The following is a 24057-nucleotide window of genomic DNA, read 5'->3' as shown; positions in this document are numbered from 1 at the left end:
ACATTTACAAAAATTGCACCATTCTGCTAAAGTATAAAGCAGCAGAGGCACCCCAGCTCACAATTTATTGCTCTCCCCTCTGAAGGAAACAAGAAAAGACAGTAAAACTCAATAAACACTGTAAGCTTGAATTCCTGACTGGGATATGAACTTCTAATATTACAAAGGAAATGGTTTGGTAGAAAAATGTGTATGAACCCAAAAAAATCATATTAGGACATAAAATAGCCTCATCAGTAAGACTAAATTGGATGTGTCTACATCTTGAGTACTGAACACTGTTCCAGTCTCATCTCACAGTTACTTTGCAAGGACAGACTAAGAAGGGTGAGACTGTTACTGCACAGGATTAGGCTGAGGGGGAAGAATGTCTTAGATTTACAAAATTATAAAGGTGGTTCATAAGGTGAATGGGATCATTCCCAAACCTCAGTAGAAATGGCCTTGAAACTAGTGGGAGGCTGGTTTAAAACAGATAAAACATACTTCTTCTATCAGATATTTGATTTTCATAGCAGGCAGTGAACTTTTCAGCCTACTGCCACAGAAAGTTGTGGAAGCTGGCAGTATCTGTAGGTTCAGCAAGGGTTAGATCAGCTCAGGGACAAGATGCTCATGAACAGCCTCAAGAAGGAATAGGCATGGATATCCCTTGTGACAACCCCTAATGAAGACTGAGTGGATTCTGAAAAAGGAAAAGGGAATGGACAGTAAAGAGTGGCCAGACTTGCCTGCACTCCCAGCTGGCATTCCCTAAATCCATTGCTAGATAGAGAGCACTGGGCTGAGAGACTTGGCTGAGGAAGCAGTATAAATAATTCTGAAAAATATATGGATAATCCACAGTCCTGAGAGATAACAGAAATTAACAAGAGCCTGCTTCACCTCATTTGCATTCTTCTCCATGTAGTTGAACGTGTATTCATCAGCATCCACCAAAATGAAGTTGTGACCATGGAAACAAACTCTGGCTCCAACAAACAGATCCTGAGCATTGTAGTACTCAGATGGCTCACTCTTAAAGAGTTCCTGCCCAGGCTTCTTAATGCGACTTCTTTCCAGGAACTTCCCACCAGCTATCCCTATGGGAATAGAATTAAAAATAATTAATTATAGCTTTACTTGGAAAAAAAACAAAACACATGCACACAAAAAACCTCCAAGCCATCAGCAAAAAGACACCCCAAACCAGATTATTTGTATTTAAATACCACATTTTGTTCTCCACTTTCCTGTCTCAGAACACTCTCTTCCCCTCCCTGTCACTGCTAAAAGGACTGTCTCTGCCAGTGTCCACAGCAACAGTGACATTGTGTGCATTCTGTGACATGTCTCATTTGAATGCCTGCCAAACACCTTCCCTGCTTTGCTTTTCTTTAAAATGGGACAGAAATGTGCCTCTTCAAATCGTTCCCATAACCCTGTCACCAGCCTTGGAACTGGCCCTTGAGAAACCTAAGATCCAAAGAGTAAGATGCAGGCAATTATCCCTGAACTGTTCAAAGCAGAAAAAGGAAAATAAAAATCAACACTTAAGCGAGTGCAGCTCTACAAAGGTTGTGAATTCTGATGTACTTTAATTCTAACATCCTTTAAAGGGCTTTTGAAACTTTTTTAAAGACGTAGGAGTGACATGATACTGTCTTCCACACATTGTTCTGCCAATGCAATTTAACTGGGATCTGCTCTTTGCTTTGTGAGGTGGATATGTCACATGGCTCCTTTTCACAGTATAATGATTTTATTTGTGTCACTAAAAACTGCACAATGTACTCAAGGGTGGGTAAGATGTTAAAGGGAACATTTCACTTTCCTGTATTAACTTCTGGTGTACCACAGGACTGCATTGCATGTACTAAGCTTTCTGGAAATCTTTCTGTCATGTGTTTAGTTTCATTGGGATTTGTGCCCTACAACAACTCTGGGGTTTGCTTCCTGTTGATACTTCAGCTTCCAAGCCAAAAGCCAAAATCTTCCTTTAGTAACATTTAGTGACGCCTTAATTCCAGGTACTGATGCAAGTCCAGTAAAAAAAGGCTGAAGAACAGTGTAATCAAATGCCTTTTATAGACAAAATTATAAATTAGTGTGAAACCCAAACTACTTATTAAACCAGAGTTTGGAGCAGACGTCTGTCTTAATTGCTTTATTAGCACCATAAAAGACAAAACAAATCCCTCCACTATGGTAATCATCAGATCTTGCTTGAATCAAAAAAACAATTCAAATCATTAATGTGACTCTAATGTTAACACATTCCTTTTCACCCAGCTATAAAAACAAATAAGACATTTTTAGGTTATATAATCCTGGCAACTTTTTTTAATATTTAATAGGTCTCTGTAAGACTGGAAATTCACTCTTGCTTCTTTATTTTCCTGCAATTGTGCACTTATATTGCAAACCTACTTCTGTCCCATAATGGTTTTTTAAATGTTACAGGTTAATACATTACAAGTGGTATAAAGAAAAATGACTGAAAATATGTCATTAAGTTAGAGATTTTACACTGAAACCTGATAAGGAGTTTTGATGGAAATCTACAAAAGCCAGGCTCAAAGCACAAAATAAACACCACCACGAAAGACCCTCTTCCATTAAGATCAGATCAGAGTTTGCAGGTGTTTGTACAGCTGTTGGCTGGGTCTTACACTGAGTAAAAAAGGGGTTGTGATCTTCTTCATAGGGAGCCAAAGTTCTCAGGCTTTGATCCCCATCTCAAGAAATGCTTCAAGATGTCCAGCCCTGTGAATTTCATAGAGTTTCAGTTTTACTAATATTAGAGTGAAGTACTTCTCTGAAACCTTCAGGATGCTGAAGCAAGAAAACTAAGAGCAACTTACTACTTCCCTTTTAGCATTGGGATTTGAAGCACTGGGATTTGAAGCATTGGGATTTGAAGCATTACTTGCCAATTTGTACCAGTTCATGTAAATAAAAAGGTAACATTTCAGCCCTCTGAACCTGTGCACAAAAGGGATGGCCAGGTTGTAATTTTGGATACCTTACTCCTTTTTCTTAGCCACTATTACCCAACCTCTACAAAGCCTTCTCATTCTTAACATTGAAGAAACTCATTCACTTTTCCTTCAGACATGACTAAAATGAGGGAGGGATAGTGAGAGAAAAGAAGTAGAAAGAAAAGGAAGGTGGGAATAAACAAACTTGAGCAGACCCAGGCCCCTTTCCAACTGTTGCTCTACCTCCTCCATGACATTCCTTGCCTTTTCAATGTTGTTCTCACTAAATTCTCCAGTGGCCAGTTCTCAGCCACATCCTTTTATTTCACCTTTCTACCACCTCTAAAAATCAGCTACTCCGTCCATTTTAACAACCCAGGGAAGTTAAAAGTCCACTTACAGACACATGCCTTTCATGTCTGCCTTGAAGCATTTGTTACTATTAGTGGGCAAATTTGCCCATGTATTGTTTCACATTTTATTTGACCAGCAGTGTTCAGTGGACTCCCAGATAAAATCCCAGCACATATTCTCATTCCAAAATAAAAGGAAGGCAGGCAGCAACCTCTGGTCTGGCACTCATGCTGCTGATGGCTTGACCAGCTGACTACATCTGCTCTGCAGTACGTGGTTTGACTCTTCTCTGGGTGCTGCAGGATAAATCTGGAGTCACAGCTTATTATTACTGTATGTTCAAGGCTCTCTGGGGCCTTGTTTAGTTGAAATGGTGAAAAGAAGAAGTAGAAATGACTGAACAGGCAGTACACATGCTTGAAGTCCAAGATTCAAACTGTTCCCTGGACTTCTTCAATTTAACTGTGTAGCTGTACCTCTAGCACCCTTTATGTCTCTGGACATAAAAAATGCCAATCAGACATGTCATTGAGTGGTGGAGAACTGAGCTGCTCTTGAGCCTCACAGCAGCACTACATATTAAATATATACGTAAGTGTGTGTGTGTGTGTGTGTGTGTGTGTGTGTGTGTGTGTGTGTATTTAGCTGCAACAAAAGAAGTTACATAAGTTTCAGGCCACTGGATCCCAGGAAGTGGATAAATTATTGAAAACAAGACACTGCTGCCATAAAAGTGCTAAATCTTGATGCTGTAGTGGAGCAGGATTAACTGGGAGTGCTCATCCAAGTCCTAAGCAGATACTCTTATACCTTATCAAAACACTTCTCAGAGAATTGCTTGTATTTTAGTTGGGGTTGAGGGTCCTATTTATTATTACTCATAATATTGCTGGATACAAGCAGAGATGCCATCAGAGGTTCTCTGGATTGAAAAGACACTTCAGGATGTTAACTGCTGTGAAACTGTTGCTGAAGATGTTTAGTGGGCTTCACAGAAAGACAATAATCTCTCCACCAGGGTCATACTTAGCCAAAGCTCCCCCATCTCTCTGAACTACAGAATGACTTCCTGACATCCTTCCCACTGCTGTGTCCTTCCTTCTTGTGTCTTCCGGCCACAAGACACTTCAGGAAAATAAAAAGATGCTTGAAAATAACAAAACCCTTCATATCCTCAGCTGGAGACAGCCTAAAACAGACAACAGAGGCCAAAAGAACTTAAACATGTCAACATTTGGCCACCATGCTCCAGCAATAGGATAAATGTGGCCAAGGAACTGAGAAGTAACAAAGCATTTATTTGTCACTTCAATACTGTCGGCTTGGCTCTTGGAATACAGTTCAGTATTGTACACAAACACACATCCAGACTCAAGCAGAGGGCAATCTTCCCTCTTTAAATGCTCAGCACTCCATAATTAATGTTAAAGTATGTTAGAAAGTGTCACAGCTGTTTGGCTTTCATGAGCTGCTTCGATACAATGGATGCTGTATAGATTTCATAACACAATTTTGCAAAACAAAGGATTTAATCTTTCATTCTTGACGTCTTGTATTTCCTGTCCCTATTTATCATCAGTTACAATACTTTTCCTGTATGTTATCCACAACAAAAGCAAACATTTAAAGGTCAGATTTTCAAATTAAAATGTAATAAAAGTTCTAAGGCATTACACTTGCAGTTCCCAAAGGATATTGTGAAGAACTGTCATGCAATGAACAATGTAAGCCTGAGTGAGGAGGATCATGAATTACTATGACATCCAGCTATGCAAGATAACACAGCAGGCCTGCTGATGTAATTCCCACTGCATTTAAAAATCCATATCCCTGCTTCTGCTACTGCTGAGTCTGGCCACAATGTTTACTGCAAAGTCCAACCAAAGGAGCAGGGGAACTGGGGCTGATCAGAGACACTGCCACCTGTTACCTGAGTTTCTCTCTGTATATTCAAAAATAGAAATGGTGTCATCACTCAGGAAGAAGGAAATCATGAATTTACGATCCTTGTCCACGGCGATGTCCGTGATGAGTTTCGCCGCATAGCGCAGGATCTTGCTGTCCATGCCATACCTAAACAAGCAAAGGAACAGGTAAGAAATCAAAAACAGTGTGAGAAAAGTTTTCACCCCTAAGAGATGCCTTCTCCTGAGTTTTGTAACGTACGTTAATTGTGTTATTACTGCACCAAGAAGGAAAATGGCACAAGATTCACTACTTTGTCAAAAACCGTTTTCAGCTTAAATTAACAGAACCAGATAGAGTCAGTCAGAGAGAAAGGAATAATTTTCAGGGGAAAATTACTTCTCTGCCACAGGTCTGGAATTAATTTTTATGCAAGTTGAGTTGCAAATCAAGCCTGAAGTTACTTTCCAGAAAATTTTTAAAGGAAGAACACATTTAGGTATGTCTATTTTCAAAGCAAATTCTGAATAGCAATTCATACAAGGATTATCTTCCACAAATTCAGGTCCACCAGATGACCTTACTAGCTAGATATTTATTAAGTGATTGTGTTTTAAATAATTTGTAGTGTCTGCATACACACTATCAATATAAGCCCAAACCTTTTCTAACTGCTTTTGTCTTTTACAAAGGTCCTCCAGGTGAATCTTTAACAGGAGACTTTGCTTTTTTGCTTTGGCTTCAACAACGGCAGCTTAACAAACCATTTCACAATAGAAAGTAAAGTGTTAAAGCTTTAGTAGTGCTACAGTAAACTGCATTAAATTCAGCAGATTTAAAAAAAAAAAAAAAGTAAGTATCAGAAAGTCAAACAAAAACAAATCTGTGTTGGTCTGCTTGATCATCCAAAATTTCTGACTAATGCCTGGACTAAGCTTTCTGTCAAACTCCCACTGAAGACAGCACAGAGAAGGAGGTAGAGGACAGAAGAGTCATATTTGCCTTCTCCAAAGAGAAATTTTGCAGAGTTTGCAGAAAATTGGAGTACCATGCCACTGACCCAGGCCTCGTGCACCTGTCCCTTGAAAGTCTGATGAGCTGTATATTTTGCTGAAAAAAATTACATCCCCACATAACATTTATCTCCTTCACAAAAACACTTAATTTAAAAAACTGAAATAGTTTTTCACACAAAATACCTGTCTTTCAGCAGGAATTGCCTGTAATCCTTATGGGCAGTCTGGATAACCACACCTTTACAGGAGCTCAAAGAATCTTCTTCAGAACCAAATCCATTATAAGGAGGAATAATCTTTTCTGGTTTTGGAGGTGGTGGAGCCTTATACTGAATTGGGGTGAAATCCACTGCAGCAAAGAGAGGAAGACTTATTTGTTACTGGTGATGAAGGCATTTTACCAAGGATTTAAACTTCCAATATGAATAATTATTAGCCTACTTCTGTAACAGACCACAGATCAAAGTCAAACCAGGATCCTTCCTACTGTTACAGGGCAAAAAATGACTTCACAGAGCCAACAGCAAAATTATTTGTTCAAGGGTTTCAGGATTTCATCTATAATCTCAAAATGTTTGAAAAATATCATTAAGATACACAGACAAAAGGAAAGACAAATACAGTTTCAAAATGGGATAAAATAGTAAATTAAAAATTCTAAATTAATTTTTCAGTTTCATCCTTTGAGACAACATGATTAAGTAAATAACTGTCTTATGAGTTTCCTGCCCTGTGCTTTTGGCTAGAGGAAAAAAAACCCATAAATGAATAAAATGTTATTCATTACTTAAAGCATACATATATTAAAAGTCTTCGGTACACTAAAGCCAATAACTTCAGCCCACAACTCACTATATCCAGAGTTTTGGCAAGCTTTGTTTTTTCTCATTTTGCCTAGGCTCAAGTCTTGCCTTGCAGTGATCAGTGGTCCTGACTATCCCAGGTACACAGCAGGAGCTGTCCTGACTCAGCAGAGGCACATCTGGCCAGGGACCTGCACTCAGTTCCCACAGAGGTACCTCCCAAAAGTGCTGCTTCCCTGATTCTCATTACTCCCCTCTTGGTGAAAACCTTGTCCATTTGGCCCCTTGCTGCACCCCTGCACTGCCCTTCTGTTGCAGGATAGCAGTGTGGTCACATAAAACTCCACAGAGCTCAGTCTGCTGCTGAAATGAGGTTCATGGAAAATGGGAAGGTGAGAGGAAAATAAGGAACTTATGGGAGAAAGCAAATGGGCAGATCTGAGGCAAAGGAAGAAAAGAGCCACAGGAACACAGGATAACTCAGGTTGGACAGGACCTCGGGAGGTCTGCTCAGCACAGGGTCTGCCTCAGGTCAGAGGAATATAAGAGATATAAGAACAGTGTATAAAAATGCATCCCATGAAATAAAGGTTGTTTTTTTTTTCTTTAAAACTTAACTTTTCTACCCAGAACTGAAGGGAGATGGATAACCTAAACTTGTAGTATGGGTTTCAGTGCAAATAGAGGAGGGTGACAAAACTGCTGTCACTTTGAACACTGAACTGGTTTGTGATTAAAATGTTTTCAACATGGCTATATCAGAAGATCAAAGCACAACCTAAAATCTGACTTGCCTAACAGCAGTGTGAGTTGAAAAATAAAACAAGCATTCAAATGTCAGAATTTTTCTTTAGCCTGTAAAAAATGAGCTCTCCTTTAGCCTTTACCTCTCAGAAGAACATGGTCTGACTAAAAAACCTGATACTTTCACCTGAATCAGTCAAAAAGGGTTTTGCAAAACTACACCAGCATTCTTCTCCATAAAAACTACATGTGCCCCTTCTGGGACTCAGAAGCAAAAAAGCCAAGCCCAAAGAAAGACCATTCAGAGATCTTCAAAGTAAGTTTCACCATGAAAGACTATGTGTGTTTAAACATGCACCAAAATCACAGACTCATAGGATCATAGAATGCTTTGGGCTGGAAGGGACCTTAAAGATCACCTCGTTCCACCCCACTGCCATGGGCAGGGACAACTTCCACTAGAGGTTGCTCAGAGCTCCACCCAGCCTGGCCTTGAACAACTCCAGGAATCACACAATTAAATAGATCATCTGAGATCATCAAGTCCAACCTATGACCGAACACCACCTTGTCAATCAGACCATGGCACTGAATGCCATGTTCTGTCTTTCCTTAAAAACCTGGTGGTGACTCCACTGCCTCCTTGGGCAGCCTATTCCCATGTGTAATCACCCTTTCTGTGAAGAATGTCTTCCTAATGTCCAACCCAAACCTCCCCTGGAGCAGCTTTAGACTGTGGCCTCTCAACCTGTCACTGGTTGCCTGGGAGAAGAGCCCAGCCCCACCTGGCTCCAACCTCCTTTCAGGGAGTTGTAGGGAGTGATAAGGTCACCCCAGAGCCTCTTTTTCTCCAGGATGAACACCCCTAGCTCCCTCAGTCACTCCTCACAGGATTTGTGTTCCAGATCCTTCCCCAGCTCTGTTGCCTTTCTCTGGACCTGCTCTGGATGGGGCATCTGAGATTTCTTGGGACAATCTGTTCCAGTGCCTCACCACCCTCACAGCCCAGAACTTCCTCTTAATATCTGACCTCAGCACACTCTCTCTATTTCAGTGTGAAGCCATTCTCCCTTGTCCTGTCACTCCAGTCTCTTGCACTGGAAGGCCACACTTAGGTCATCCCAAAGCCTTCGGAACTGCCCAATTCTCCAAGCCATTGCCCATAGGAGACTTGAAGGCCACATTTAGGTCATCCCAAAGCCTTCTGAGCTGCCCAGTCCTCCAAGCCATTGCCCATAGGAGAGGTGCACCTTCCCTCTGATCAGCCTGGTGCCTCTTCTGGACTCCCCAACAGGACCATGTCCTGGGACCCCAGGGCTGGATGCAGCACTGCAGGTGGAGTCTCAGAAGAGTGGAGCAGAGGGGCACAATCCTCCCCTCCCCTGCTGCCCACAGTGCTTTGGATACAGCCCAGCACACCCTTGACCTCTGGGCTGAGAGGGCACACGGCCAGGGCACCCCCAAATCCTTCTCTGCCTGGATGCTCTGGATCCGCCCATCCCTCAGCCTGCACTGATACTGGGGATTGCCCCAGCCCAGGTGCAGCGCCTTGAAATTGTTCTTATTAAACCTCATGAGACTCCCATTAAACTGTATGACATCCCCTATTTTCTAAGCACTGTTTGTGACCAAAACACCACATTTTCACAGCGTGTGCTTGATACAGGCAATTCCCGATAGCATGAACAGGGAGCCTGTAAATCGGCATAGACGGAGCAGGAGCGTAAACCCCGATGCCTACAGGTGCTGAGCGCCGCAGGCAGCGCACAGGATCCGCCGGCGAGATTCCCGGCTGGATGCCCACTGAATCCCCGCTGGATTCCCGCTGGATTCCCAGTGAATTCCCGCTGGTTTCCCGCTGGTTTCCCGGGTCCCGCGCCGGGAGCGGCGGCTCGGCGCTCCCACAGCGCCACCCGGTGGCGGCGGGGGCGGACGCCGCTCCTCAGCCCGAGCGCTCCTTTTTAATCGGGAATCATGGAACTGCGCATTTTGGCAGACACGAGCCCTGCTTCTCCGCTCAGGTGTCACAGATCCTGCCAGAAGCGGGTACCAGGTGCCCCTCCTCGGGCACTTTCACGGGATCCTGGCAGCAGAGGACAAGAGGCTCCTGTGTTTACACGGTCACAGTCTGCACATTCACACCCATGCATAAGGCATTAATCAAGACAGGCTGAAGCATTTCCCCTTTTGTAAACTTCAGAACATGTGGATGAAAATTAGATTTATAAACTAGAAGGAAATTGTAAATTAAGAGGAATAATGTTTTATCCCTGGGGGATGTGTTGAATACCTCTCAAGTGAAGCTTGGAATAAGTAAAATCCAAAGGGAAGTTCAGCCCTTTGGTTGCCAGCTCATCCCTGAAGTAAAATTAACTTGTGTCATTCATAGAATTACTACTTTTAGAAAAGACCTCTGACATCACCCAGCACTGTCAGGTCTACCACTCAACCATATCCTTCAGTGCCACATCTACAAATTTTTTTAACACTTCCAGAGATGGTGACTCGACTCCACTGCTTTCCTGGACAGTCTGCTCTAGCTTGACAACCCTTTCAGTCAGGAAATGGTTCCTAATATCCAATATAAACCTCCTCTGAGGCTGTTTCATATTGTCCTGTCACTTGCTACCTAAGAGACCAACCCTCACCTGTCTAGGTTCACTAAATAGAAAAATACAAACATCCAGCCTTGTGTCACCTATATTTTCCAGGATTTTAAAGGATTATATATTCATATTCTTTCCTGTGAATGAGGAAATTCAGAAAGAAATTGCCATGGAAAAATACAGGTTACAAAACTAGTCAAAAAACTCATTTCTGGAACTTGTGAAAAGCCAGCTACCCAAGCTCAAAACTCATTTCATCTTTGCTCTGCCACACAGCATTAGGGCAGAATCAGACAGACAGCTGGCACTTATATACAAAATGCACTCTTCTCAAGGTGATCACTGGTGTTTAAGAAAATTACCTCTGTCCAGTCTGGAAAAGGAATCAATTCTCACTTCTTCCAGGCTGTAACATTTTCAGTGTAAATTTACAGTGGGTAAAGGTAAAATGAAAGTCTGGGATTACAAATTTTACTTCCAGAAAGAATAGCACAGGTATTTTTGCCATGTATATTTTCATCCCTTGCTACTGCAGTAACTTGGGGGGTTATTTCACCTCATTTATCAAACATGGACCACATACTTGTAGATTTCTCACAACTTCAAAGCCTGAGTGAGATTGGAACAAGCACTGGGAACAGCAAGAAACAAAACAGTTCCAGCCACATCTTTAGCATATAAACAATCTGAAGATAGCAAAGCCTTCTTAGTAAGAAAAACTAAATTCCTCATGAAGAATTTGTTGCCAGAGAGGCAGCATTAAACCAGTTTGAATGAGTGTGTCAGCTTTCAATTTCAATATATATTCTGAGATTTTGGTATAGAGTGTGAGATTACCTTCTGCCCTCATTGAAGAACTGCAGGAAAACCCTCATGAGTTAGATAAGACCATATTTCAAGGAAGAGCCAAGTGCTACATACTTTGGATTAGAATGATAACTATACTGAATATCAGGATTTATAAGCAGGAAAGAAATTCTACCTTCAGAGGAAGAGGACAGGCACCTCTGAGCATTAAAGCCAGGAACAGGAAAGAGAAATCCCACTAGACCTGGACAATATAAAGAGGTGGTGATAACCTGGGAGATGGCAGTTAGCATAGTGTTCTCAATATATCAGAGAAGATGTATGACAAACAGCTGAGACCTTCTAGCGACAGTCTGCTTCGCAACTCAGGTAAGAAGTAAAATAAGAAGGCAAAAAAAACCCTACATCCACAACTTTTACATGCAGGAATAAAGAAAACCTAGTGCTCACAGAACATGTCCATCTTGAAACAGATGGACATCAAAGAAAATCTCCATTTACAGTACTAGTTAATGATTATTACAGTTACCTGGGCAAAAAGGAGGAATATATATATTCACAAGTATATTCAGAAGCTGCTGCTCAGTCTCCACCACGCGTAGTGGAGAGGTTAAACACCAGAGACACTGACCTCTGCCGAGCCTAGTGAAAATTGGCAGCCGGCTTTAGTGCCCCGCTGAGGGGAAAGCAAGGAGCCAGCTGCTATCCCGGTTATCCCGAGCAGCTGCCTGGCCAGCAGCACTCGGCCCTGCCCCGGCAGCGGGTCAGGGCCGGAGCCTGAGAAATGAGGGGGTGGGAGGGGTGGAGAGCCGGCACAGGAGAGGGATTGCACGGTGCTCTGAAAAGCCTCAACGGCCAGGCTTGGGAGGTGCTGGGACAGAGAAGAAAAAGCTGTAGGAAACCAGATTTTCCTGGTTTTGTTCCATCTTGAGTAATCTGTTATTTAAGAAAGAATACTTTATACTCTGTGCTAAGATATTGTATTAAGTGAGAAGGAGTACCAGCTTCCCCCTGCTGCACATCAGCCTGTTTCCCATTTCACCAGGGTGACCACAACACCTACATGGCTACAGAGTCTTTTTCTCCTCCTCTGAGGCTGCACCAGCAAGTGTGGACAGGTAACTTCACACATTAATGCATTTTCTCTTGCATTCATAGTATTCTAGGTGACAGTAATGCCATCAGCTTCATACTAAAGAGCATTAGTTACACTCATCCATGGAAAAACTCTGCTTTTCACAAACATATTAAAATAGGCAAACCCCACATTAGAAATATATCACGTTCTTCAAGAGAAATCTAAACTACTCTTCATTCTCCTAAAAGGCAAATTCTGTGGGCAAGCAACTTGTGCTGAAACTGCAGACTCAAAAATAAATGTCAGCTTCTTTAATGGCTTTGGCAGAAGAGTATAAATTGAAGGGGAGTAATATAAAAACACAATAACAAAACAGCTGGATTGGTGCCATGAGGTGCTGAGTACTGTGCCTTGATGTAAGTACTAATTTATCTACTTGCTTACTCTTGCTCAAGTAAATGGTCTCCCTGGACTGGAACTGCAATTAAGTCCATTCCAGTTTTAATTGGATGGGAGTGGAATTCTGAGCACTTTGTGGGACTGAGTCCACTGAGAGTACCTTGTACATCCATAGACACACACAAAATGTGTAAATCACTAAGAGTAAAAGGTGAACACTCACTAATTCTCTCTAAAAACCTACTTTTAAGCCATCACCTACCTTGGTCTCCTGATTTTAGTCCTGGTCTTTTCCAGTTAAAAAGCCATACCTACATTTTTTTAATCCTTGTGGGGAAAGAAGGAAAGAATTTTACAGCCAAATGTGTGAATCCCTTAGCTCTGAGAAAGTATTGTCTGTGAACAAGACAGGTTGCATCAAGATGGATGGTTTTCCATGTCAGCCAGAGTCTCTGCCATCATATATTCTTAAAGGTATGTGTAAAAACACTTCCCAGTTTCCCAAAGGTCTCAGCTAGAGCACATCTTTGTGTGTTTGGTGTCAATGAGGCAGAGAAACTGGAGAGAGCACTGAGAAAAATTATCAGAGATAGAAAAGAATGGACTATGAAGAAAGACTGAAATGTTTTCCCTTAGCAGCAAATGCCCTGGGATGGGGGCATGGGAGTAAGGTTTTGTATTGGAATAATGTTCAGATATGTACAAGGTTATTAAAAGAGAGTGTTGAGCAGTTGTTCCCCAAGTCCAACAGAGATAAGAGAAAAAATTTACTCTCTCAGTTTACACAAACCAGCCTCAGAGTAGCTTTCAAACAGCATTTTTAACCATGAGGTTAGGACAAAATACCTCAGGAGGCAAAGAAATCTCGTTTACTGCAGAACAGGAACAGACTAGACCACCTACAGTTCTACAGAATTCTGCACATCAGCAACTTCTGAATTCCCCTAACTTGCAAACCACCTAACTTTTAACATCCAGAGACATAAGCAGTAATTACTGAGCCAGCATTAGAGGAGGGGGAGGGCCTTTGCATTTGTGTATCACTGCTTGTTTGATCCAGGATGGTCAGCTGCATGTCATTTATTGCCTGCCCTGAGTAAGAAATCCCCATTCTCTGTTCAGGATAATTTGCTCAGACAGAGGATATTGCTGCCAAAAAGCAGCAGTGGTCTTGGCTGAAGAAATTCCCAGAGCAGAACCCCCTGTTTTGCATCTCTAGAGTTAAATTTGCTATTATTACAGGTAATACCATGGTTACTGAACATGGCTTCCTCACACACTGGCAAGATCAGGTTTACTTTGGTGCAGACATGCCAAGGTATTACTGAGAAAGTCCTAATGAGAAATATTTTGCCAAATAATAAATCTAGTGTTTGAATGGCAATGCTACACCATTTCATTCCCCCAATGCAGCAGACAAGCTCTGATACACACACACATTTATCTGATCACAAGGTAACAGAAATAGTCTGCTCGGGTGTTTTATTTCACAGTGGCAGGGAAAGGCCATAGCAAGATTCTTCCAACCATCTCTGAATAGTCAGATGTCAGCTATATTTATTGAATGAATAAACTGACAGAAAATAACTAAGTCATTTTTGCAAGAAGATGTCCATGGTGGAACTATTAGCAAGTCTGACTGGAGACATTCAAAGACAGATAAATGAAAGCTTCTATTGTTATTCATTTCCAAAATGCTTTTCCATAATGGACATAGTTGCTAAATGTTTCTAGAATTTAGTACTGAAACTTCACAAGATACACACTCTAATGGTCCAGAATACACAAAACTGCATTGTAAAAACCAATGATGTGATAGACTAAAACTGTCATGTCAAAAAATCTTATTATGTGAGGATTCTGACATCCATATAAAATGAAATATAAGGGGGAATAATTGAGCTCATCCTACTTACCCACTTACTACATGCTCTTTATTATTTTCTGACTGCAAACACATCTATTGGAAGGGGAGGGGAAAGGAGAGAAGAAGAAATGCCAGTCTATCCATTTGACTATTTTGTCATTGTAGTTTTCAAATAGAGGCATTAGGAGCAGAACACATACATTATGTGCTAGTTTTCAAGGGAGCAATGTATAAGAAAGCCCTTCTGGGTTACCTGCAAAATTACTGCTTTGCTGCTAACAGCCTACAACAGATTGTTATTGCTAAAGGTTTTAATGAACATGTTTTGTCAGTAATAAAATTTGAAGACAGTTCTGCTAAATTCGGAAGTATAAAAATGCTCATAAGTAAAGGATAATGATGACTACTTACCAATTCCATACTTTTTCCTGTAATGTTCTTTAGTGAATTCATCACAATCGCAGAGTAATATTTGCCTTCCCCAAACATTAATTACTGCCCCTATTTTCAAGTCACTGTCTTTGTAAAATTCCGGACGCACTGCTCCTGTCTAATAAAAGAATGAACATTTATACAGCAGTTCCACAAACCACAAACACAATCTTTGTTAAAACCCAGGTCATTTAGTGCATGTGATTTAACAACCTTTGGAGTCCATTGGTAAGTGTATTTCACCCCAAGTTAAGCTCCTTCACTTTTACAAATGTGGGATTTACATACAGTAAATCTCAGTAGCTCTCATTTGAGCTACTCTCCAGTGGCAACACAATTTTATAAATAACTTCTTTGTTGCAGAGGATAACAACCATAGAAATTACAAAAACTATGATAAAGATATTCAACAGCTGGAGGCACTCAATAATTTCTGACCTGCAGAACGTCCCGAATGTAATAGCTTTTGTTTCTTTCTGACTTTCCCAACACATTGAGCAGAGTGTAATTGGTGATGGTGCCTGGATGATATGGAGCAGCAGGAGCATTCTGCAAGGAAAGAGACCAACTCTTCAGAAATATGGGTGACAGTGAAGAAAGAGAATTCTGCTACCTTAGAACAAGCAGGTTTGTTATACATTGCATGTTATTGAAGTATTTTCTGGGAGATTTTTTATTAAATTCTAAGATTCTACTACCAAACCGAAAAGCCAAAAGTGTATATTCCAAAAGCCAGAATGTATATATGTCAGAAGCAGCATTCAGAATCTTACTCTCTCTCCAAGGGTAAAGTCTCTTTTCTCTTGGAAGCAAACAGAAAGCAAAGGTCAGCATACCCAAAGTACCACATCATTGTCAACATCTGCTCTAAAGGATATTATTTTGATTGGTAATAATTATAAAAACATGCAAAGAGCCATCCAGTATTGGTCCTATCCACTACACAAACACAGGAGATTCAAGTCAGCATGATTTTGTTGGCAAAGATGTGTTTTTATTTCTATTGTTAGTTTTAAAATTACAGAACTAATTTATCCCAGTAATATCAAACTTAATATATATTTATGTCACATTTTTTAAAATTATGAATAAACTTCTGATGCAGGGTAATCAAAATTAGTTACTTTGTCTTACCACCTCTCCTGACCCCTCAACTTTTGATTCCTCTGCTGCCATTCTCAAAATGGAAAATGTTTCCTTTCTCAGAGGAAAAATCCAGTCCTTAAAATTACAACATGCACCTCTGTGGTTGAAGTGGTCTGATTTCATAGAGCCACTGCTAAATCAGCATCTCAGAACACAGGACTCACAAAGTGAGAAAAGTGTAATATTGTGCTGGTAGGTTTTTATTATAAAATCTCATGTACATCTCTGGTATCACAAATAGATTATCAGTGCTAGAAGGAAAGGAGGAAATTACTCCCAGTATTTTATTCCATCTGTTGGCTGATATTAAGCTATCATCAGGATCTGTCAGGAGTGATACAGAATTGTATCCAAATCAGTAATTTTATAATCATAATAGGTTACAGAGGATACAAACCCTTTGAAGATTTCTCTGAGTGGAGCCTTTCTCATGATTAATGCCCAAGAAAGCTTATTGATGGGTTCTTATTGATTTTAATTGGCTTTGCTTAATATCCCTAACCCAGAAACTCAATTTTAAGAAATCATCACACCAGATCTGCTATGAAGAGGTCATGTTATAGAATACTAAAACTGACTTTTCCAAAGGCTGCAAATGTAAGTCATAGATCAAATCTGAATTTACCTCAGTTTTACATAAGTTTCTCAATATTAATTTTCTTGTCTTCCATTATTGCAGAGTTTTATTAATACAGTTACCTTAATACATTAATATAGGAAAAAGAAAATCATCAGACATGTCTGTGACTAAATGCTCCTTTTAGTTTAAGCATGACATGCCTAAAGATATTTTTCCATCACTTATTAATTTACTACATGAGTATGTGTGCAAAACCTAAATCATGCAATTATGATTAATACTATAAAAAAAATTTCTAAATATCATTACAATTCTAATGCAGGATGTCCAAATCAAGGCATTCAACTTTTCTTAATTAGTGGAAGAATTTGAAATTTTCATTGCTCACCTTTGGAAGCTTATCTCTTTTGAGGAAAAATGGAACTACATCCCTGCCTGAGTTTGATGGTAAAATTTCTCTTATATCAATAGTGTCATCAGACAAATAATAGCGAAGAACAAGTTCCCGTGGGTCCGAGAGCTGAGATTCTGGGTCGTTCCACACACAAGAAAACCCCAAAACTTGTCCATCAAACTCCAGAAATTGTTTCAAAGTGTCAAAGCGCTCATAAGGGCGAAAAGGATTCGTGCTCTCCAGATATCTCTGGTAAAGGAGAAATTAAGAGAAATGTATTTTTAATTATTTACTCCTAAAAACAGGATCACAACTGCATGGTGCTGTCTAACCTCAGGACATGGCTTTAGGATTTTCCAATGACACCACACCATTTTAATATATGAAATATGATGTATGCCATTATCTGATAAGTATTTACAATGTTGATCTGCCCTCATAAAAAACATGAAAACAATTTTGGACTGGTTTTAATCCTTGTTTTTCTTGCAATAAGGTCCTCTAGATCAGAGAATTGTTAAATTATTTACAGCATAGCTCATATTTTCAAGAAACTGCCTGTGGTAATCAGATGACTAGAACACCAAATAGCATCACTCTTCCTGATTTACTTCCTTAAAAATGATTTCTTACAGATAATGTGGTGTAAAGAATCAATTTATTCTTTTCCCTTTGGTATTTTCTGTTGTTCAACTTTAAAACATAGATTTTTAACTTTTGATTCACTCTACACAGTTGGCAGGTACTGGGTATGTTTGTTCTCCTCTCAAAACACACCCATGTGTCTGATAAGGAACAGCAAATGTTCAACTAAAGATACATTCCAGCTGATGTGACAAGGTGCTTCCTGCAGTCATGGTTCCTGCAAAACCAGTAGCACTGGGTTAAACTGGGTCCCAGGATGATGATCCAGTCCAAGGACTGCATTTCTATACTGTTAGTTCACTTCTATAAATAAAAAACACCTGAACAGAGTGTTTTTCATAAGTCCAAATCCACATGACCAAAGTGCATTAAAAGGGACAAGATAATCCTTCTCATCTACAAAATTGCTTCCAAAGAAGAATTGTGACAGACATTGATGAGACAATGTGAGCTGAACTGTCTGAACAGAAAACAATGTTGACTGTGGAGAGTTTATATTGTTGTCTAAATTTCTCTTTATACACTAACACACCTTCTGGCCTTAAAAATCTGAGAGGCAAAAGGCCCATTCTTTCAGAGGATCAAATCTTAAAATAAAGAGAGCAGAACCAAGCTATTTACCTTCCAGTGCTCTCTTTCCTCCATATTGACCTTTGAAGATGCAATAGGCAAGAAAACACAGCCACACAACCAGGTAATCCCATTGTCATCCAGAGAATACCATCTCAAACAATACAGGAGGAATTTCTTCATGGAAAGGGTTCTTAAGCATTGGAAGGGGATGCCCAGGGAAGGGTGGGGGCCCCATCCCTGGAGGTGTCCAAGGAACACATGGATGAGACACTCAGTGATCTGGTCTGGGTGACAAGGTGGGGATTGGTTACAGGTTGGACTTGATGATCTCAGAGGTCTTTTCTAACCTAAATGCTTCTGTAATTCTGTGAAATATGAGTCTGAATGGTTTCCTGCACTTTCCACTGGCCTCATTTTCTATCCTATCCCATTCCTTACCTTCCTTCATATCTTCATTTTCTGGCTATGTACTAGGAGTCCAGTGAAAACCAATTTAATTTTGCTCAAAGTAGCCCAGAGCAATCAAAAAAAAATTACCTTCCACAAATTAGGTGGTAATTTTTTCACAGAAAAGTGAAAGCATAAGGCAGCCAGAATCTGCTAAATAACTTTTCTGGAATTTCTCAACAACTGAGAACAAGAAGACATAGTTTTTGTAATTTTTTGTCTTCTGAAGCTCTTATTTCTCAAACCTTTTTTCCCTTTCCATTCTCTTTAGGGATTGATATGCCCAATTCTTGAATGTTTTGCTTGTTGTTAAAAAAAATATTAAAACCTAAGTGTGTTATGCAGTATCATACACATGACACAGTCTGACAGCATCAAGACAACTCAGCGTGTGTTTATATACACAGCTGTTACCTACAGGGGCTGAGTAAGGGAAAAGAAACCCACGGCCAGGCTGAGTCACCACAACACAGAACCAGATGTGTTACAAATGCTGCTTTTCACTGGGGACTGCACAAGCCCAGCAGCATGAATGAAGAGAAATCAACTTGTTGGCCTGAGAGTGCCTCAGAGACACAGAGATTGTCCTACACATCTCAGTCACAGGCACCTTCCATTACTGCTGCTGAGGCCCACAGCAGTTTTCTCACTGGGAGCACTGAGGATGCCACAGGCACAGGGAATATTTGCTGCTTTCAGAGGACCAGGCTGGATCTGTCACAACAGGCTGCATGTGGTGGGCCAAGAGTCCTGAGAGCCAGGTCAAGTGCCATTTGCACTCATATTAATCAAGAAAAACAGAACTGAAAGAAACTTGTCATTATTCCCAACAGAAAACATCATTCCTATTACTATTCCCAGAGGGGGAAAAAAATAAAATAAAAAAAAAACAACCAATCCTGCAAAGGGAAATCCACATAGAATCTAGGAGTTGTGAGTGAGACTTCTGGAGGTGTGTGTTTGTGTATATGTGATCCCATACACTTACAAAAGAGGGAGGCAAATAAAACCTCTCAAGTCTTAAAACTGCAGAACACTGGGTTCTGTATGGCAGAAGAATTTGCTTTACACATGTAAAGAGCTGTTAAAAACATGTTGGAGTACAGATGAAAGATGCATATGAATAGAAGAAAGGAGTCTGCAGGAAGCCATGGGTGGGCTGGAACCACAATTCCAATTAGATCTTCCTTTAAACACTTTAAAAGTGTTTATTATCATTAGATTAGCTCAAGCAAAATCCTAATAGAACATGTAAATCACAGTAGAATGTGTAATAGGTACATCTTTCTTTTATTTTCAGTTTAGTACTTAAAGGGTTATATTATTTTTCCTAATTAATTTTATTCTGTTTTAAAAGATATGCAAACACATCCAGAGAAAATTATGTCTATAGTATGAGGCACATACCAAAATTTTTTAATCCAAGTTTTCTCTTGAGATTTACTATATTGAAATAGCTACTTTCTATTTGATATTAAAGAAATAACATATGTAATGCATATAAGTAATATGCATTCAAATCAAGTTTTCCTCAAATCAAATTTTCAGCACTGCTGCCCCTCCTGACCTTTTGCCTCTCTGTGGTGTATGGGTCGTCTGGACGGCTTGCAGGAGGATTTAGTCTGATTCCTATTTTCCTCAGGAAATTTTTTGTGTACAGGTCACAATCTATAATCTTATATTTTCGGCCATAAAGGGTTATTTCTGTGTTGATATTGAAATGATACATAGTATAGAACTGATCTTCATGAGGAGGTGGAAGTGGAATCTGGTGCCGTCGAATAATAGTTCCTGAAAAACAGAGTAAATTCATTAGTAAACAATATTTTCTCTAAACATCCTGACAGAACTAGGTTTAGAGAAGAAAAACCTGCCTTAGCAGGGAAAAAAGTATGAATTATCAAGGGACATTGAACTGAGCTACCTCAAGGAGCACATGGAAAGTAGAGACAAGAGAGGTGAGTTGGGCTGATTGCTGGTCTGAAGCAGAGTGACACAACCTCACAACCCACAGTCTAAAAGGAACATTATCCAAAAGAGAAAGAAAGGAGAGGAGAGAGGAGAAAAAAGAGAGATATTTTAACTTTGACAAAGTAATCAAATACTTCAATTTTCTTATTCATAGTCTTTAAATTAAAGGACTGTTATCCTGACAGCATTGAATTTAATCACCTTTTGAGGATTAAAAGACATTAAAAGACAAAGAAACTGCTATTGGCCTATCAATAGGATAGGAAACTCAAACACCCTGATGGATTGGGTGATGCTTCAAAAGTACTCACTGCTTGTGAGCAAGAGACTGGAGCACCTTTCAAATGAGGAAAGGTTGAGAGGGCTGGGTCTGTTCAGTCTGGAACAGAGATGACTCAATGTGGGAAAAACGTATCAAAGTTTACAGATACCTGATGTGAGGGAATGAAGATGGAGCCAGGCTCTTCTCCATGGTGCCCATACACAAAATTCCAGCTGAGCACACAAACCCACTTTTTTACTGTGAGAGTGATCAAACACTGGAACAGGCTCTCCAAAAGGGTTGCAAAGTCTCCATTCTCAAAGAAACCCAAAAGGACATGGCCCTGGGCATCTGGTTCCAGCTGAATCTGCTTGGAGCAGGGGCATGGACTAGGAAATCTTAAGGTATCCCTCCCAACCTCAGTGATTTAGGGATACCGTAAATATTTTAGAAATAACTTACAGGAATTTTAGAACCAACTTAACGGGTCTGGGGAAGAGAGGGGATAAAGAGAGAGAGAACAGAAGGGAGAAAGATACCTCTGTGTGCTTTGGTGTTTGAAGGACTTTGTTCCTAGGTTAGTCCACAGAAATTCTTTATTGTTCACTTTATTTCCCTACAGACTAATTTGTATGAAATACCATTCTTTACTAAATTATCAGAGTTGTTTGTTAAGTTCTAATTCCTACAATGAAAATAAATCCTTAATTTTTCAGGGGAATAAAGCAACAAAGCAGATTTACTTTATGTTCCCATTAAAATAATTATTTAAGACCCATTCATCATCCTGATGTTTCACATGTACTGAATCCAACATTCTGATTACTGACTTTTGACTGTAAAATAAACTTGAACCTCTATCTGCTTTAGCATATTATACCTCTATTTAGGATGTATCCTCAGGAAAGATGTTAGAAAATGTGGGATGTAGCACATTTTAATGGGATGTAAAACTGCATTGCATTAGGTTTAAAAAAAAACATATACTTTAAAATATTTTACCTGATCTTGGCTAATTCTTAGGTCAATCAACAGATAATGGGGTAAGTCAGAGCATGCAAATCCTGTTGAATCATCACTCTAACTAAGATGTAATGGTTGATAATTTTCTAATATGAGGTGTTTTCAGAGATTATATTCACTTCAGGTTTGGTGAATCAGCCTCAGCTTGTTTTTCATATCACTTTTAAGGATGAAAGACACATATCCATTTTGTTCTGAGGGAGAAGAATTTCTTTCCTAATAGAAAATGTCTTGTAAAGATATTATCTGTAGCTATCCTTTGCTTTTATTAGGTATCACTGTGCCTGATGTACACATGTAGAGGGTACATTTCATAATGCTGAATTTGAAATTTAATAAAACCTGATCAGCTGGGGTTAGGTCTCATCATTTTAAAATTGTTCTTCCTTCTGGAAAATAATACATTTCGTCTAGAAATTTGTTGCAAGATGTTAAAGGAGCATCTGATTGTGCAGTTTTCAGGTTGCTCAGAATGGATTGAATCCTGATGGTTCTTTGGTTGTCAGTTTATTGAGCAGGACATATAGAATCCTGATGGTTCTTTGGTTGTCAGTTTATTGAGCAGGACATATAGAATCCTGATGGTTCTTTGGTTGTCAGTTTATTGAGCAGGACATATAGAATCCTGATGGTTCTTTGGTTGTCAGTTTATTGAGCAGGACATTCTACTGCACCAAATATTTGCATCTGGTCAGACTAAGGCTCTGCTCTACTGTGCTCTTGGAAAGGGAGTTGAGGTACTGCTTTTCTCTGACAGTGGTGGTGGCACTGAGCTCCCACACCATAATTTGTAGCATATCTTCTTTGCTCTTGGAGCTTTGGGTTATTTGGCAACCCCAGCAGCTGCTTGAGGAGATCTCACTAGCAGTGAAGGCCTTTTGACAACAAAGCTGGGCAGAAAATGGTTTGGTGTCTGCTGTTTCTCTTCTCTGCAGAAGATATTAAATGGTATCCAGAATTTCCTCAGCACAGCTCTCTGACTCTGCACAGCTCAAGAGTGCATTAGAGAGAGGAGAGGAATGAGTAACACCTGAAGTTTGTACACGCTTTGCTTCACAGAAGGGAGGAGAAGCCACCGCTATTATTCTTGCAACACAAAGAATTAATCCCAATAAACAAGGAGGCTTCTTACATTCACTTACTCACCCTTCCAGAACATAGCAAGGTCATGATTTGGCCACCATCAAATATGGCAAAATCACAATTATTTCAAGGCCTTGGGGGAGGCTTAAACTCTTAGATAATCTGTTGTATTGGAGGAGCTGATGCAACTTCACTTTCCCACTTGTACTTTCCTCTTCAGCCAGCCAGCCTTGGGAACCCAGCCAGGAGGCAGCTCCACTCTCTTTTTCAGCTGGCTGACCTTGGGGAAACCAGCCAGCTGCTCCACTCTGCTCTGGCTTGCAGGGTCTGGATTGCACTGGAAGCTACAGTCATCCCCACAGGAACAGAAATGACCTTTTGATAAGACTGTATCAGCCAGCCACAGTCCTGTTAACTGGGAATTATATGTACAAAACACTTGCAACTGCCATACATAGTCTGGCTCTCTATGGGAGAATTTTTTTTTTTAATATACTGAAAGAGTAATTATCATTCTGGCTGTGGAAGAAGCATTTGGAGTTTATTATGTGGTCAAGTTTACTGTCCTTTTCTCCTTATCTTGACTTGGGCCTTGTGCACTGTGATTTTCCTGCTGTTTCTTGCTTTGATTCTGGTTTCTCAAGTTCAAGGTCTCTGCATTCCCTCCTCAGTACAGATTTCTTCCAATGTTTCTAATATTTGCTAAATAGCAAGGCAGTATCCAAAATTAAATAAGTTTAAATTTCAGCTATTTAGTAGCAACCTTGTAAGCCCAAATTAATGTCCAAGAACAGCAGCCAATTTCACAAAGCAGTTTTTAAAGTCACTGAAACATTTCCCACAGATCATTTACTTCATTACTTTGAGATTTTGATCAATGGTAAAAACACTTTTTCTTGCTTTTTTTCTCTGAAGCCAATTTGTTTTACTTTTGTAAAATCATAATTCAATTTAGAAATTCT

The 24057-nt window shown here is 40.0% G+C and overlaps 1 protein-coding gene across 1 annotated transcript in view; it reads right to left on the bottom strand.

The window, feature by feature from the left end:
* Nucleotides 1-24057, bottom strand: part of EFHC2 (EF-hand domain containing 2) — a 56480-nt gene that overhangs the window by 16822 nt on the left and 15601 nt on the right. The window contains exons 4-10 of the mRNA XM_064407277.1: nt 20324-20547; nt 17086-17340; nt 15410-15520; nt 14951-15089; nt 6419-6584; nt 5245-5387; nt 886-1082 (exon numbers count right to left, since the gene is read on the bottom strand). Of these exons, the coding sequence (XP_064263347.1) occupies nt 886-1082; nt 5245-5387; nt 6419-6584; nt 14951-15089; nt 15410-15520; nt 17086-17340; nt 20324-20547 (1235 nt within the window). The remainder of the gene's footprint in view (nt 1-885; nt 1083-5244; nt 5388-6418; nt 6585-14950; nt 15090-15409; nt 15521-17085; nt 17341-20323; nt 20548-24057) is intronic.

This window comes from Passer domesticus, chromosome 2 (assembly GCF_036417665.1).
Source record: "Passer domesticus isolate bPasDom1 chromosome 2, bPasDom1.hap1, whole genome shotgun sequence".
NCBI lineage: Eukaryota > Metazoa > Chordata > Aves > Passeriformes > Passeridae > Passer > Passer domesticus.
Note: the sequence above shows the minus strand (reverse complement) of the source record. Positions and strands in the feature narration are given on the sequence as shown.